General features: G+C 37.1%; 1 protein-coding gene across 4 annotated transcripts in view; it reads left to right on the top strand.

Annotated features, from left to right (window-relative positions):
- Positions 1-18,592, top strand: part of RGS12 (regulator of G protein signaling 12) — a 79,710-nt gene extending 61,118 nt beyond the window's left edge. For 2 of the 4 annotated variants that reach the window (XM_058023760.1, XM_058023759.1), the window contains exons 12-15: positions 755-851; positions 2,349-2,413; positions 2,937-3,090; positions 5,684-7,831. In XM_058023760.1, coding sequence (XP_057879743.1) covers positions 755-851; positions 2,349-2,413; positions 2,937-3,090; positions 5,684-6,312 — 945 coding nt within the window. In that variant the 3' untranslated portion in view covers positions 6,313-7,831. Of the gene's footprint in view, positions 1-754; positions 852-2,348; positions 2,414-2,936; positions 3,091-5,683; positions 7,832-17,954 lie in introns of those variants that run through there. The other 2 variants (XM_058023761.1, XM_058023762.1) reach the window with 2 other exon arrangements.

The raw sequence follows: 18,592 nt of genomic DNA, 5'->3' as shown, positions 1-18,592 counted from the left end.
TGTTTTATATTCTCTTCATAATAAACCCAACATCCAAAATAAGCAAGCCTGAACTTTGCTTCTTCCAGAGCTCAACTCCCATTATTAGCCAGGGAAAGTTGGTTGGATTAAAGCTTTTGTTCCATTGTCCTGGGAATCATGAAAGTTGCCACAAATCCCCTTGCAGAAATATTTTGTTAAAGCAGACTGATTCAACTTCTCTACTACTGAACTCTTGGCTGGCATGTTCTCCTTTCTTTTGTGCTGAAATACCTAGGAATGTAAAGTTACTTTTGTGGTATTTCTAGTATGTAAGCTGTCTTGGCTGAACCAGTCCAAGTTTTTAAGATAACTGAAAAGCATGTTGGAATAAAGATAACTTCATTTAATGAAATTACAAAACTAATGAAATAATACAATCAGTTCAGAATAAAAAATAATCTAAAGTGTTCTCTGAAAAACATGACTTGCTGAGCATACACACACTAATGGTGCTAGAGTATTTGAGCACACTCACAAATTGGATGATTTTTTTTTTCTCCATGTATCATTTTCCCAAATTCCATTCTTCTCACAGAATAGGGTTACACTCATTGAAATCAAGGTAGTTTTACACCACTGGAATAAACGTTTTTATAACGGTAGAAGGATAGATTGAAGCTACTCTGAAGCATAAAAATGCCTTGCTTGTTTTCTTTCAAAAATGTCAGACTGCATAAATTTGTTCTGAAAACAGCTTTTTCTCTATTACATACAAACTGTGATCCGACTTTAGAGTGGTGAGCAGGAGCCCCTTGATCTTGGTGTCCCTATATCTAATCTGGATGGCCAGCGGGTTGTTCTAGATGAAAAAGAACCATCAAAGGGTAGAGGTAAGTTTGTAGAAAAGCTTTTGTTTGTGGTTCCAAATCAGTTTTACAAACCCTGACTATGGTTAGTTTTTCCTGTTGCTGTGAAGGTGAGGTAAATGTGAATAAATTTGTATCTATCACATATAGCATATATTCTTTTTAACTAAAAAGCAGTGCAGTTTCTGAAGATTGAAGATTAATGTAATCTGTGATAGCAGGTACTTTTACTGTTGCTGTAAGAAATTTTGCAGTAGTAATGTTTGAATTGTTTGTTTGCACTGAGCCACAGATGCACCCACAAACTTAGGAACATAGCACCCAGTAATAATAATGCGAATCAGGTGCCAAATATCTTCGGTGCATTTGGCAATTATTCAGCAAGGAGCATTCTGTGTAAGGAAAACAGATGCAGTTTGTACAGCAGCTGCATATGCTGCTGTCATAATATCCTTCTTAAAATGAGAAAGTACCAGAGCCTACTTCTCCAGTTTTAAGTGATGATTTTTGAAAATAACACCAAAAAGGATAAAAACTCATGACCCTAGGCAACATAATCGGAAAAATAAAAATTTATCAGCTAAACAGTTGACAATCTCTTGGCACAACTAACACTCTAGATTAATGTAAGTACCCTTATGAGTAAAGGTTTGGTTTCATTAGGAGACCTTTTTAGAGATATCAAACACTTATTTTCAAAAACCAAATTAGATATGGTTAAATTAAATATACTTAGAGCAGAGATCCTCTTCAAGGAAGAGCTGGGATTATAAAGATGGAGGTATATATTGAGGAGAATCAGATTTGTCATTTTCCTAACCAACAGAACCAATTGTTATTTTGAAAAACAGTTTCGATCTAAATACTTTCACACATAATTAGGTTAAGGATTACAAGTAAAGCCTAAATCCAGTGTGCTGCCAGCATCTGTAAAAGCCTAAATCATAGAGGATCATTCTGGCAGTGATTCTGTGGCAATGTACCAGTGAAAGGGGGCAATGATTCTGTGTTACTAAATTTGCTGTAGGCAGATTTAATTTGATGGAAGCTTTTGATTACTTAGACAATGGTAAGGAGCATACAGCAGAAATACAAAATAATTGATGTGTGAAACAGGATGGAAAAGATTTAACATGGCCTTTCAATGGTCTTTTCTGCTGATTTTCTTTTTCATTTTTAAATTATATTGTTGAGAATTGTGAACGGAATGATCAGATTTTACGATTATTTGTTCTAAATCAACTGAAAATTTAGTGCGTAAATGAAACTTCAGCATCCTTTAACTTTAAAAATAGTGGCAGTGTGAGGAAAATCTGAAGATGAGAGGCATATTCTGGTGGGGTTTTACTGAAAGATATCAGGGTTATCAACTGTGCTCACTATTTTCTGTGTGCTGATTAGAGTGATTTTAAAGCAAAAATCTGTTGTGTCCATCCTTGTCCCTTAAATCTTGCTTCTTTAGGGAATTATAAATTGGTAGTTACAGAAGGTGACTACCTTATTTATGTTCAATGTTTACAGAGAAACAAAGAGGCGTGTTAGTAAAACAGACTGCAACTGTATCTTCAAGAAGTCAAGGATCTACTGTAAGTCTTCTGCAACGATTTTTCTCCATTAGATCATCTTCTGTTTCCTTCTAGAATTCTGTATCAAAGGCTGCATTCACACATGATTTTGAATCGGCCAAATTCTGTAACTAGATTGAATATAGCTGTTATCTGTCTGATAGTTTTCCACTGTCAACAGCATTTATTTGTGAAGAACTTTGTTTTCATGATGAATCAGTTAACTCTTTCACTGTGTTGTGTTTGTTGTTTTGTGTCTCATTGGCTTATCTGTGTTTAAAAAAAACTGAGCTACTCTGTAGTTCAAAGGCCATTTCTGTCACGTGAATTCTTCAGAGTAAACAATATTATATTTATTTCTACATTTTTTTGGGAACTGCTATGGCAAATGTTCTTTGCCATAATCAAGACTAAACTAAAGCATTTATTGTGATGTTACAGAAATGTGTTTCCAAAATAACTTTCCTCATTCCTTTAGGCCATATTATGTATACAATGATAGAGCCTGAATGTAAGTAGTACCTTAACTTTCCTTCTAATGCAGGGAGAGGGAAGAACTCTAGGAAAGTCTAATTCTATCAAAATGAAAGGCGAAAATGGAAAAAATGCTAGGGAAGTCCGGCTGTCAAAGAGAGAAGACTCTATTGCAAAGATTGGGAAAAAAAAAAGTCACAAAATAAATTTGGATGAAGCAGAGGGTATGTGAACTTTATAGCTTACATATTAACATAAGTAGTCTTAGAAAAAATTTGTGTCTGTGTAGATACCACGTGTTTAATACTGTGTTGTGAAAATCATAGTCATGACCATTATATTTTTGTTTGGTGTGTTTGAATTGTCAAGTTTTTATAAGTTGAAAATTTAAAAATACCTGAACACTGATGTAGGTGTCCAGTGGGATTTTCAAAAGTGAGGGGTACCTAATTCCTGTAAAATAAAAGGGGATTAGTTACTCCACTGCAGTTGAACATCCCATTTGATACTCTCTGTAAGCTGTGTAGAAGCTTGGCTTTCTGTTCACCTCTATATAAGTGTTTGACAGGCACTGCACAGTAGTGTAGACCCAAATGTACTCAGGTAAGAATTTTTGTAAGTTTTCTGCTGAACTCTGTAACAGCCAGAGCAGGGCAGTCAGATTGTGGAGGAGATGTGATGGGCAACAGAAAAACTTGCATTCAGCAAAAGTTGTTTGGAAGTAGAAATAAGCAAAGAGGTTATTGGTAATCTTGCATTTCCTGAGTCCTATTTTTACCTTTTTTACATCCTAATAATTCTGGTGATATCATTGGAAAAAAAACTCATGAGAGAATTTGCTTTCTTATAGAAAGATGTCCATGGGCAAAAGAGAAATAACAATTATGTAGCACTAGAAATTTTGGCATAACACCCTGTGCCCTAGGACGTGAACTGAAGTGATGACCTGTCTGTCAGCCCTACACGCTCCTCCGTATTTTCCCATGAAGAAAAACAAACCTCAAAGGACCATATTTGACCCACAGATTAAAATTTACTGCTGAAGTTACCCCGTATGCATATCCAAAACCTGGTTATGCACATTTATGCAGCAAATGAATGTTTACCTTTGAATGTTCATCTGTGAATAAATACCCACTGACTAGAACTGAAAAAAAAATGCTATGGCTAAAACTTCTACTGCAAAATACATGGTTTTTCCATATAAGTGTTATTACAATATATTAGTGCATTTTAAATTATTTTCTGTTTCTTACTCTTTTGTTAACTTGTTTTCCACATTTTAATACTTTCATTTTTTTTCCTAGGACTGAGTAAAACATTAACATAATTTGAAAACTTCAGAATTCGAGGCTTTCACATTTTATTTTGAGTTTTGTGATATTTGTCAAAGTTTGAAAAATGCATACCAAATGTTGTAGACTGTTTTTTAATGCAAAAACAAACAACTGTTCTATGAACTTTGAAATTTCAGAAACATTTTTGTATGACACATCTTAGAAATGTTGCATGTTTTAATATGCCTACCGCCATTTTGCAAAACTTTGGCAATAAGAAGCATTTTGAAGCTTCCATCTTGGCTACATTCAGATTTTACAGCATTTGAAAAAGCATGTTAAAAAGTCATTTTTATGAATACATTGCAAAGCCTGCCAAGTATGAGTAGAGGATTTAGGAATAAGGTCATACAAGTGCAAGTGTACGACTTCATATTATGCTAAGTTAAAATGATACTAATGTTCTGTTGCTTTATTCCTTAATGGCTTTTGCTTCAAACAGTATTTATAAGCTGGGTTGGAACTGTTAATTTTATTTAATTTGTTGGAGATGGCCTTTTAAAGCATCTTTTAATATTCTGTAGTTAAAGTGCTTTCTTCTTGAAAAATTAGGACATGCAGAGACCCTATATTAAGAATTACATATTTTTATATGTCTATGTTTTGTACCAAAGAGTTTGTTTATTGTTGCAATGCTTCTTTTTTGAGGAGTGGTATAATTCTTGGCTTACAGTTGATAAGTTTCTTGTTGCCAAGTTTTGAAACTTTTTAGAACAGTGTTGATCTATTATGAGTATTATTTATAGAAACATATTAAACCATTGGATATCATTAGGGACATGATCAGAAAATCACTTCTAATTGTGTTAAAGCCTCTTTAAAAAGCTGCCCCATCGCTTTTGGTAATGGCTCCTTGGATGGTTACTGACTATCTGTAAGCTACTGATTCATTGCAGCTCCAAATAAAATGGGGTTACTTAAATCATCATCTGATCATACCCTGTGATGATAACATCCTGGTTTAAAACTATGCCATGAATTGAATTGAAACTGTGATAAAATATAATTACTCTGAGAGAAAGTCAATATAACGAGGAAGTTTGCAACATTCTGAATCTTTGAATGTTCAAATGGCATGCTATTTTTGAGTTAAGATGGGTAAAACCCATCCAGAATATAAAAATGTGCACCCATTGTCTGTAAGACTAGAGCCTTGTTTTGTATAAAGAATTAAAAAATCCTGCATGTGTGTACAGATTTATTAACTGCGTAAAATTGAAGACGTGTTCAAGGCTCAGTGAATTGCAGCTGTTCTAAACTGCAAAACTCTTACAATAGCAATGCTGATGGTCTTAATTATAGTGATGCTAGTGAACATTGCTGCAATTGAAAAAGTTCCTAATTAACATGGGATCTTATTTCAAGGCAGCATTGAAAGAATTGAAGATCTTCATGGAAAATAAATGTGCTGAAAATGTACGTTTTAATAGCATTGCACTTTCTGACAAAAACTTGTCAATTTTGGGTTTTTCCCCAATAGAATTTTTTGAACTCATATCCAAAGCACAAAGTAACAGAGCAGATGACCAACGTGGACTGCTAAGGAAAGAAGACCTTATTCTTCCTGACTTTCTTCGTTTACCACCCACTGGACCAGAACCATCCTCATCTACACCCGCAGGTTCTAAAGGCAAGCGAGTTTCGAAAAGCGATGGCAGTGATGGATGTACATCACCCAGTGGAAAACAGGAGTCCCTGCAAAACTCTAATGAAAATTCAGTAAAGAAAGTGGGTTACTCAGAAAACAAACATAAGTCTGCTTTGGCAGCGCTCCACAGCCAGAAGACTTTCAGTGTCCCTTTCAGCCCTCCGTTGTCTCCGATTCCGCACGCCCAGGAGAGCAATGCCGCAGTGTGGAAAAGGCAGTCCAGAGAGCTGCAGGCTGAAGGCATTCAGATGGTAGATGATGAGAATGTGGCAGACTTGACTCTTGTGGCTGAAGGAGATATTAGCAGCCCTAACAGCACTTTGCTACCACCGCCACCACCAACGCCACTGTCAGACATCAGTAAACTCACGGAAGCCAACTATCCGCCCCCAACTCCTTTTGCAGGTAATCAGGAAAAATCTGGATTTCAAAGATCCAATTCAGGTATTTCTAGATTTTAATAGTTTTTCCTTTTGTGTAAAACTACTTTTCCTTGGCACTGTTAATCAGTATTTGGCACCCATTAACGCAGCAAAGAAAATTCTCTCTGCACCTTAATTTTTATTTTTTTTTTTAACCAAAAAAAGTAGGAAAAAAGATTTTAATTGCCTTAGTCTGTTCTAACTGTTATACTTCTGGTTGCCTTTAACAATGTACTTTTGTTTGGATTTGGCATGTAACCATAAGTGGCCACATGCAGACAAACCTTTGAAATACATCCACATGCTGTAATTATCTCATTCACCCTCAGAGTACAAAACAGGATATCAGCATTTTGAGCTCCATAGCACTGTTGTGTTCCAGATTTTCTGATCCATTTCTCATAATGAGATACATGATTAGGATTTGGAAGTTTAAGTACTTTAACAAAACCCCTAATTATTGAAAATTGCAGTATTGTTTATGATTAAAATTTTAAATGGATAAGCCTCAACTTAGGATATATTTCACTAATAAATTTGATATTTGTGACAAAAATAAAAATGTTATTTTTTTTAACCCACACTTTGCTACACAGAGAAATAGATTGCATCTATCACACTTTCTCCCAGAATATTCACATATCAAGTAGCTTTCTAATAGACAATTTTAAAGAAAATATGTAACTTTTTTTAGGAAGTAAGTTTCATGGTCTAGCAATATCACAGAGCAATATTAGCCCAAGGCTGAAGTATGGAATTTCTTTATAAACATGGACTCTACTAATAATTGCTGTTACCAGAAACAGGATTTTGAAGACAATGGGTGTCATGACATTGACATTTACAGTCATTGTACTGTGCATTTTAATGTAAAATATAAGAAGAGGTATCTATGTGCTACATTTATTTTTGATGTTTCACAAACATATGGTGCCATATTTGTATGATCACATTTCTTTGTGATGTGGGAATATACATTTTAATTATTTATCTTTTTACACAGAGTATTTGATACTGTTCTTTATCTGTATGGTTGATGATTTGTAAATACTTCTTTGGTTGTTGGATGCTTATAAATGGCAATGCAAATTATTTCATCCTCTTGGCATTTTAAAAGCCAATTCCTTTATTAGTAGTATCTGAGAAATGTTCTATTAGCGCTACCACTTAATTTCTGAAACTGAGTATTAGACGGACTTGTAACCAGTGCCTATGAATAACAGAACCACAAAATGTACTTCAGACATGTTGATGTATATATGCATAGATTTGTGTTGGTGTCTTTCTGATAATATGTCAAGTGTACAACATAGGTATCAATTTGCATATTTTTCAGTGAGAACTGTTTAAAAAAAACCATTTGCACTTAAAAAAAACTTCATGAATTTACAATATTTTAATGCATGCCATAAGTTTCTGTGTAACCACTGAGCTGTAGCTTTCCCTTTTCCCACTTTCTACTTTTTACTTTGTAGAAATCTTTGTGTAGTTTTCACATGTATTTTGTATCCTTGTTCTCTCAGGAGTAATAAATTCTAGCTCTAGTTACGCAAACTGGTTTTAAGCTTTCATTTTATTCATTATTTTAAAAAATCTTTCAGTCCCGGATTAAGAATTCTGATTGAAATTACCTTCTTATGACAAACAGATAAATAGACATGAACAAGCAATTACCCTGAGGCAAAGCTGACAAACATTAGATTTATTAATAATTTAGACATCCAAGGGCAAATGCTGTCTTGAGATGCTGATGGATCACATGTGAAATCCATAGCATTGGCATGTGCTCCAGAAGGCAGATAAGACAGGAGATTTCTTTGGAATTAGTCATAACAGGAACTCCTGAAAGGAGAATTTCTTCTGTCTTTGGGTTCTTGGGCTAAACTTTATATTCATTACTTTCCTTCTTATTTTAAACTAAAGCAACTCTTCCCTGGTCTTTAAGAAGTGAGCTGGAGATCTCAGCTTGTTTGATGTGGAATAACCAAAGTAACCACCTCTTTATTTGGTAGACTTGGGTAAGAAATGAGGGGTTGGTTGGGTGCTGGAGACCACACTACTCTTTTCACTCTTTGAGATGGGTCCTACATAACAGCACTGTGAAGTCTAATTAAAAAAGAATAATTCTGCAGAGAGGCGTGTCGTGCTGTTAACTAGGTCTCATTGTGTTCTGGGGAATGAAAATCCAGTTTTTCCAAAAGTCACTGTGTTCTCACATATTTGTGGGCCTCCAAGAAAAAAAATAAAGCAGTTGAAAGTCCTGTGCAGTTCCCCTTCTAAAATGATTCAGACTTTTTCACAACAAATAAGTAATACCATTCATATTTAATTTTTTTAAAATGAATTTTAATTAGCATGTATTTCAACTAGTGTTCTATACTTCCAGTGGTGATTGCACCTTATTATTTTGTCATAGTCACCCATGAGTAAGTAATCTAACTAATTTTGCAAAACTGAAAATCTAAATTTCTTTTCGCTTTCTGACAAACCAGATTTTTTTTTAGATATAACAAAATTTTTTAAAAAATATATAGAAAACCTTCCTTTTTTGCTACAATCTTATTGCATATATTAGCTGCATTCTACACTCCTCACGCACTACTATTTAATGGGAACTGTATTCTATAAAAGAACGGTGATTTTATGGAAAAAATGTGGGGTGAATCAAAACTTTTCTATTTTCATGACTGGAGTTTGCATGGAAAGGCTGTTTGATGATGTACATAATTATAATAAAGACTTCTGGAAACTCTCTCCAGTCAAGAATTGAAATCTCAAAGGACTAAATCATTAATAATGGTTGCTTTTTTAAGTGCTTTAATGGTTGTTCATTCATAACCCCCATCAATGGAAATTGCATTTCTGATTGGTTTATTCAATTAAAATGTTGGGATATAAAGACAAATAATGACTTCATAATTTGCAGAGGTCTCTGGTCTTGGTTCCAAATAGGCCTAAAGACAAATGACGTGTGTGCTTACCCTGCACATTTTGGGCTTATAAATGCTGGGAAAAGGACTGGGAGGAGTGAAGGGTCCCTCATGTTCTGCAGGGGGCAATTTGCTGGTGTAGCAAAGCCAGGCCAATGTCTATCCCTCCAATGGGTAACACTTGGGGTTTTTTCACTTGATGATCTAGAAAGGAAAATATGAACAATGGAAGTCAGCAAAATAAGGTTTGCATCACTCAGAGCTATTGAGAACACATTTTCAAGCTCAGTTCTTAACTTTCTGAAATAATTGAAATGTTTTTATAATGTATTAATACTTAGCTATGAAGTAAATAGCAAATAAATTAGCAACACAAGAATCATTACTCTTTCTAGTTGCGTTACTCATCAAGAGAAAATGTCTTTATTTTGAATAAGCCTGCTAGTTCTGGCAAATTTCCCACTTTAAAAACCAGAGGTTGCTGGAATCTGAAGACATTCTTTCATGTTTCTGCATATAATGGTGGTCCCATCTGTGGAAGAAATAATTACTGTGCGGTGTGATTGGCTTGAAGTGATGCATTCATTTTTGAAAGTGTCAAAACGCTGATTGAATCCCCTTGGCTTTTATTTTGTTTTATTTCTTTTTTTAATTGCCTGGTATAGTCTGGGTACTTTGAACATTGCCCAGTTTTTCCCAAGAGGCTGGACACTTGTGTTACCCATGGGGAAAGGCAGCCTCCCAAACCTGTAGACTCCTCAAGAGCTGTGTTAAGCCTCAGGCCTTGCACTGAATTGTTTATTTGCAATATTCCACAGGTCTGAGTTGTTCATGATGGCTTTTGCCTCTACTACAAAGTAGGTGGGCATTTTGTCATGATAGCAACTGGGCTGTTTCACTAAATACCATTTCAACCTAGATAGGACAGTTTGCAGCAATCCAGACTGAAGTGCACAGACTGGAGGTTTGAGTCCATCAAATTGTTCTTCTTTCTCTTAAAAAAAGACACCCGTTCTTTTTGGGGCATTTTTTTTTCAGCTAGAATGAGAATCATTCTCAAAAGGACACTAGAGTTACAGTCAGTGGAATTGTCTGCCAAGTATGAAGGTCTTTTTTTTTTTAAGGAGATGTATAGACTGGATCCAGCACTGCAACTGAAAAGTTTATTCAAAACCATCTTTTAGCAAGCCTGTGGTGCCATTGGTTAAGATAGAAAGCCAGCTAGGGGAAATAAAAGCATGGCAAACTCTCTGTAATATTGCATAGTGGAATGTCTATGGAAGTTAAAGAATTAATTTAGTTTAAAGTTATATAGCTTTTTTTAAAAGAAACTGCTGTTTTTCTGAAATAGATTTGTATCCTCGAAATAAACTTGCTTACTTTCCTTTTGGAAAGAAACCTTTCAAAAATGGAATAGTTAGTACCAGTGCTAGGATGTTTTTGTTGTGAAAGATAAATGATGCAGAAATAAAATGCAGAATAGTCTCTCATAGTCTGGTATAGGCTATGATTCCAAAAGCCCCCCAAAAAATCCCCAGCTGATCTTTTTTTATTATTCACAAAAAGGATGCAGTACCCCACAGCTGAAGAATAGAGATCAGATAATTAGAGCAGAGATCAGTGGTATTTCTGTGACTTTTGCTTTTTTTGGCTACTAAATGTTTCAATTCTAATGGTAATGAATTCCAAGTGGAAAAAAGTTTGTGGTAGTTGAGATTAAGAGGTCATTAAAAGAAATCACATTTCTATCTTCAAAATTTGAAAATAAACTTTTTTTCTGTAATAAATGATACGATACTTATGTAACTAATATTTTATATAATCTCTTAATTCATGTGGCATATTTTAGAGACAGTCCAGTGGTGTTCCCTATGTAAATCAGGATAACCACATGAATGAAAACATAAATTAAAAAATCAAGAAGAGGGGGTGATTATGAGGTAAAAGATGTAAGAGTAATTTAAATCATTATTTTTAACAAAGGCTGTTTTCATGTGGTAACTTATATCCTTTACTGGTTCTGTGTAAATTTATAGAAGATAATTGGATTCTGGATCAATATAAAGAAGTACCCATGAGAATCCAGAAATACTAAGGCTGGGATGTGTTAATCCTCTTTTAATCAGAGCATGATTCAATGAGAGAATTACATGTAGTACATGACTGTGATCCACAACAAACTGAGGAGAAGGGGAGTTTAGAGTAGACAAATGGGGAGCAAGGAAGACCTTGGGGGATGATTATTTGAAATGTAAACTTATTTTGATCAAGCAACAGGATAAACATTTTAGAAAGAATTGCAAATTTTATCACTGACTGGATGAAATGTTAGAAAAATGGCAGCTGCCCTTTGAACCAAATGCATGTGGGCCAAACCCAGATCTATTCAACCCATGGCAGCATTTGGATGATGAAATGGACTTTGCTGAATTATTGGTGAAATGTACCCAGTAGCCCAGTGAAACCACATTTTAGACATTCATAATTGAAAAATAACCTAATGAATGGCAGATTAAATGAAAATGGATTCAAGTAATTCAATCCACTATCTCCCAACATAGGACTCTGCAATAATTAAACCCGCTGTTACCGACCACTGATGGAAAACCAAAACAATAAATGCTGGAAGATCACACTGAGGGCTGAGTATGTGCAGGCTGCTGCAGAGTTGTTTTATCATATCTACTGCTTGGAAAATAGTCAAAAATGTTTCAGGTTTAGCAGTGGAGAAATTGAAAGTTTGAGCAAACTGGACAGTGCTATTGAGGGCACACATGTCTGCCTGGATCAAAATTCAGAACTTTTAAATTTATTTGTGGAGTGCTCCTGGATTTTAAATGACATTGTGTGCAGTTCCCTTCAGCTGCTGTTGTAGCTGTGCACATGAAGGGTCCCTGCCTTCAGCAAACACAGATTGCAGTGCTCCCTCTTTTGCATCTGTATGCCACTGGTGAGCTCCCTCTTCCAGGTGATATTTCAAATTTGTCCTTCTGAATAATGTTTGGTGCTTTGTTCTTCTTGTGAATGCTTTGGAGATGAGTGCAATGAAAGAATTTCCATCTGCCCATTTCTAAACTTAATGCTGCAAATGTACTCACAAAATTCCCAGGAAAAAAGTAAATAAACTGGTAATGTAGAGTATTGCTGCTTTGTAGCACAACCCATTTCCTGGCTCGATGCCTTCATTTTACTGAGTCAGATTTCAAGGCACTGAGCATATGCTGCAGTTGCTGTTTCATCATGCAAGTGAAATTCAGCATATAAAGTCAAATTTCCTTTGAAAATATTTAGCATAAACTGTATGTAGGAATCTTTTATTAAGTCTGCTTTCTCCTTGGTGCTGTATCAATTACGAGATAAAAAGAAGGAAACTGCCAAAGAAAATTTACCCTCTGGTATTCTAAAACTTTGATGTAAAGTATCCTTTTCCCTTCAGAAGCATAAATCACTGTACAAACTTTAAAAAAAAAAAGATTCCTGCAGTAGTAACAGTATGTCAGCCAGTGTGGAAGTCATTCATCCACTACTTAAAAGAATCCATGTGTGGGAGGGCTAATATGTAGAAGTAGCATTTCCTAACAGTTTAGGATAGAAAGGGATAGGTGTCTGTCTGAGAGTGAGACTGACAGATTATGTCCATGTTAAGGAGAAGTTATTTATATTGATGTATTTCCAGGACCCTGAAATAGAAGTGACCACCAAAGGGCTCCTTTTCTCAGTCCCATGTAAGAAAATGCTCTCTCAGGCGGTGTGGCACCACCTTGGGGCAGGCTCCATGGAGTCAGAGGCTGGAGCAGTGTCTGCCCAGGCTCCCGTGTCACAGCACACCCCGAGCTGCCTGGGAGACTGATTGCATCTGGGGATGCAACAAGCCTGTAAATCTCCAGTCCCAGGAGCTGCCCCTGAAAACTTCAGGCTTCTTTTCACAAGTTATATTCTAAGTTTTATGAAATACTTCAAACAGATTTTTATCTGCTCTAAGTCAGTACAAAATCATTAATCTGGAGCTCATTTCCTTTAACTGAGATCAGATCCTCTCTGGCATTAGAAGTCAAATGCCTGGGATCAATGGTATGAAAAGCAGGATATTCTTGTTATCTTTCAGTAGAACTTAGAGCCATCTAAATAGTTAATGATTTTCACAAGAACAGTAGGATTTTAGCAAAGGTAGAATGATGAGTGAAACACTCAATTTACATGAAAGAGATTTTATTGAAAATTGTAACTAAAATTTAGCACATTGAAGATAAATGCATTTATTGATTATGGTATAGAAACAATATAATTGCAAGGTGGTGTGAGCAGGCCTTTAAATCATCAAGAATCTGCATTAGACTTAGAGTTATATGATCCTCTCATCAACATTTGGCTGTTAATGCTGCTCCTGAAATTTCCAGGTTTTTTGTGGAATTCGCTGTGTGGAATTTGGCCACATGCTCCCTTATTCCTAAACTACCTGGAAGACAGTGTCTTGTGATCTTTTGCTTAGATCTTAAAGTTGGAGGATTGTTTAATGCAGAAGAAAATTTCCCTTTGTCTTTATAAATATAGTTCTCCATAATGACAATATTAAATTTAGAGTGCTTGAGAATAATACACAAAATCCAAATATCACAAAAAGAGAAATATTGGTAACAGAAACCAGGAGATCAGCCAAAACAGTGCCTGATTGTAGTCACCTTTGGAAAAATGCAGGTGGGTGCAGTTAAGCCTTCTAAGCAGTCATTTGGCTGTGAGTCTGTAACACAGCAGATCTCTGGTTTAAAGACAAAGGATGACCTGCATCTTCCCATCTTTAAACCAGCTGGAACATATCAACAAGATCAGATGCACAAGAAAATTTCTCAAGAGCTGTGTGGAATGCTTAGCAAGGGAGGAGATTACCAATAGGGATGAAACAGGCTGGAAATTCACCTGCGTGGCTGCTGCCCTCAGCCGTGTCTTCGTTTCTCTACTGAAGTTAGGTAGGACATCTGAGAGATTAGATTTGGGAATGTAATAAAATTCCTGACACGCTCCATACATGGCAAAGCATCTGCAGAGTGTTCCATGGAGGTATTCATCACTTCAGTCAAGAATATGTGCAGTTTTCCCTGTGAAGGCCCTCTGTGCCTTAGATGGTGCCCTGCACAGCTGAGTGTCTTCAGGCATTTGTTACTCAGAAAACATGAGAAGGAGACCAGTGTAAGAGTGTTACAAGCTGCATGGAAACCTCATTATAAAGCTCCACTAAGTACATGCAAGTCTTGAGTCTACTTAAAAACTTGTGCTATACATTTATGCACAAGCTGGTTTGGCAAATCTCGCCTACTATTTGTGTTAAATAGCCTTGCTCCATAAAAGATTTTTCTTAAAAAAGTGAGGAAAAAAATTACATTGAAATATTTTTTTCTGTGTAGTGCTACTCTTGAAATCATCTTCCTATTTGGTGAAGATGAGCTAAGATATTTTCTACCCTGACAGGAAAAGTGAAATCATCTTCACAGTATCCTCCCTTAGTAATTCCACATTCTTTTGAACTGGTATTTTAAACAAGATGTTCTGTATTACTGCCCTGCCTCTAGTAGTAATTTATTTGATGCTGCAGAGAGATTGCTCCTAAAAAGGACATTAATGGAAAAATATGTCTATAATGTGGATATGTTCTTGTTCAGATGAGCTTATGTCTTGTGAAGCCTGGGAACAAACATTGACCTTATTTCTGCTGTGTTCCTATTGGGCAGCTTGCACACCCAGTTGCTTCATGTGCTGACTCAGTGACACCATAATTCCAAGACTTAATGGCATTTCTTATATTTAACTGTAGAAGGGCTTAGCACCCAAATAAATTCAGCAATACTTGCACCTTCCATAGTGTTCCTCAAAAAGAGTTTCCAGCTCTTTCATCTCTTGTGCCCTGTTAATGCAGGCTGTGTCTTTTGACTGTGGAAAGTGTTTCAACGTAGTCCAAGTCAACAGATATGAGACCTTCCACCTCAATCAAAGATGTTCCTTTGCATGACATTTCATAGGAGGATGTGTTCTGAGTGCTAGGACAGCTGGGTGACTCATGCTCTGTCAATGCCATGTATTTGTGGGAATTTGTCATTAGTAGGCATTTCAGCAATTTGTAGCTCTTCTAAAGCAACTTGAAAGGAGAGTCACAGGTCTTCCTCAAAGGGTGTAGAATAGTAGATTAAAGAGATCAAGAGAACAATTCAGTACACTCATGTTAAGATAAACGTTCCAGAACAGAATAATAGCATTTTGCAGCCCAGCCAGGCAAGCAGCAGTTAAAATTAAGGCAACATTTAGTTTCAGTAGGGAGATTTAAACACAAAGTCTAATACAGTCTCATTAAATGTTAGCTGCAATTTAGTAGGCTGAAGTCATGCTGGGCTAGCAGGGCTGGGAGCTTTCTGCCTCTCTGCTCAGCTGATTTGTTTGGAATTTGCTCTAATTCCTCTGAAAACACAGCAAGCATTACTGATGCAAAATACTCACATTACTCATGTGGGCTTCACTGCAGCTAAAACACTAAGCATTGCACTACTGAGGATTTTAACTTATTTTTCTTAAATAGAAAGCTTTAAGCCTCAAGAAAACCCTGGAGTGATTTGATTGAAAGTGTGTGAAAGTGCTTTTTTGGTCTTTTTCATTTGCATTTCCTCCATTCTCCATATCAAAAAGTTCTTGATTACGCTGATTATACATGGAAATTTCTTTTCCTTGCATAAAACTGTACCAATCACTTCATGGAATAAACACAAATAAAATATTTGAAAGACAGCTATGGGATTTAACCACACCAGTCTCATGGGATTTGTGTGGCTAAACATGCTGGTCAGGCACTTGCATGTACTGTGGCACAAAATTTGAGAATGCTTTGGGTAAAGAATGTCAGATAAGATGGTATATTTTAAAAGATGGATAAGAAGATATATGGAAAAAGGGAATTAAATATGAAATTGAAGTCCCTACTTAGGCCTGCTTTTGTGCCTTGAAAGTTTCTCTTTTTTTTTTTTTTTTTTTTTCTTGGCTCTCAGTTGGATCTAATGAAAGCAGTTCTCTGTATCTGAAAATGTTGTCCCTCTTTATATCATTATGGGGGGAGCCTCAGTTCCAGAAACCATGTTGCTAACTGTGGTGTGAATCCTGAAATCAGCTCTTTCATCCTTCCCTTCTTGCTGCTGTTGACACAGGCAAATCAGCTTCTGTACATTTGCTTTCAGAAGCTCCTTGTACTTTGTAGGGTCACACCTAACACAAAACTGGCTTTTGGGAGCTCGAGGGTTTGAACTACAGCTGTCTTGGGATAGTGGTGACTTTGTGTGAATAGGCCTGCATCTTGGCAATTGTGATTTTAGATGTAACTCAGGTGTTCCTTGAGTGTTTAAAGCCCTCAGACCTCAGAGGGTTGTGCAGCTCTTCAGAAGGACCTCAATAGGCTGGAGAGGTGGGCAGAGAGGAACCTTCTGAAGTTCAGCAAGGGCAAATGCAGGGTGCTGCTCCTGGGCAGGACCAAGCCCATGGAGCAGCCCAGGCTGGGGCTGACCTGCTGGGGGGCAGCTCTGCAGAGAAGGGCCTGGGGGCCTGGTGGACACAAGGTGTCCATGGGCCAGCAGTGTGTCCTTGTGCCTGAGAGGGCCAATGGGGTCCTGGGGTGGGTTAGGAGGAGCAATGGTGCCAGCAATGCCAGCAGGTCTGGGGAGATCCTGCCCCTCTGCTCAGCCCTGGTGGGACACATCTGGAGTGCTGTGTCCAGTTCTGGCCTCCTCAGGACAAGGAACTCCTAGAGCAGGTCCAGCAAAGTACCACTAAGTTGGTCAAGGGTCTGGAGGATCTCTTTTAGGAGGAAAGAATTGGGGAGCTGAGCCTGGTCAGCTTTGAGAAGAAAAAACTGAACTGAGAGGAGACCTCAGGAATGTTTATAAGTATCTGCAGGGAGGGTGGAAGAGGATGGAGTCAGGCTCTGCTCAATGGTGCTGAGCCACAGAACACAAGGAAATGGGCAGAAATTGATGCACAGGAAGTTCCACCTGAATAAGGAAGAACATCTTCACTGTTCTGAGCACTGGAACTGACTGCACAGAGAGGGTGTGGGGTCTCCCTCACTGGAGATATTCCAGAACCATCTGGATAGAATCCTGGGCCATGTGCTCTGGGATGATCCTGCTTTAGCAGGCAGGTGGGACCAGATGCCCCACTGGATTCCTTCCAACTTGAACCAACCTGTGATTCTGTGAAGTTGTTTCTTTTATTCTTGTCCTGTGGCTCATAACTGCTCTGTTGCAGTTCAGGACAGTGACCTGCAACTTCAAATAATCCCTTACTAGTCTGCTAGAGAATTAAGCCCTAGCCAAATAAAAATACTATCTCAGCAGGGTCTTGAAGACCAGTTCAACTGAAGGAACATCTCCCATTCTGCCCCAGTGGAAGGTCCTTCTTCTCCTCCACCCTTGGGTTTGCTGCTGTAAGAATTTTTTTGTTCTAGAGATGTACAAAATTATACTAATTAGTTATTTTTAATGGAGTATTTTCAAGAACTCTGAAAAATGCTACATTGAGACAGATACATATTAGTATTTCACATTTATCTTTGAGATCCAGTGTTTAGTTAAATTTCCATCAGTAAGTCTGTTTGGTGGATGACTATCCCAGCTGACTACTTTTGGGGCCTCAGAGAAGGCTGCAATATTGAAAACTGCTAAAACCAGAAGATACATAATTCTCTTGTTCTGTGTTTTTTTTTGTTTTTAATTCTTCTGTTAGGTGCAAACAGAAAGAAAAATGATTCACAAGGGACTTCAGGAAACTCCTATGAGCAGACCTCTCACAAAGCCAAGGCCAGCAGAAGCTTTAATCCTCCTGGTGTGAGAGGGAACCCTGGAATGGAGCTCCCTGTGAACAGGATAATTGATGTGGATGGGGTCAAGCTGGAGGACTCTGGGACACGTTCCTGTGATGATTCTGAAGGGAACCTCAGCTTTGAAGGTTACATCTCTGAACTGAGATCTTGCCAAGGGAGGATGAGGACTGGAGTTTACCGGACGTCAGACCTTCCCTCTCTGATAACTGTAAAGAGTGAGAAGAATAAGGCCACTGAGAATCAGTACAAAGCTACTTTTGTTTAAATCTCTGCTTTTAATTAAATTTTCTGGTATTTTTCTTGGCATCAGCAACAATGGAGATATGTATTAGAGACATGTTTCTGCAAGATGTAAGTGGTTTTCAATATCTACTTGCCTTCAAAGAGCTGGCTAGAGACCATCACTTCTGATATGAGTTGGAAGTCCTAGAATGAAAAAATAGTATTCCAATGAAAGTATTGAGCTATTTGGTTTTGCTTTTTTTCCATTTCTGTATTATTTTCCCTGGGATGATTCCATTGAACAGTGCAATTAAAATAA

Source organism: Melospiza georgiana, chromosome 5 (genome assembly GCF_028018845.1).
Source record: "Melospiza georgiana isolate bMelGeo1 chromosome 5, bMelGeo1.pri, whole genome shotgun sequence".
Lineage (NCBI taxonomy): Eukaryota > Metazoa > Chordata > Aves > Passeriformes > Passerellidae > Melospiza > Melospiza georgiana.
Note: the sequence above shows the minus strand (reverse complement) of the source record. Positions and strands in the feature narration are given on the sequence as shown.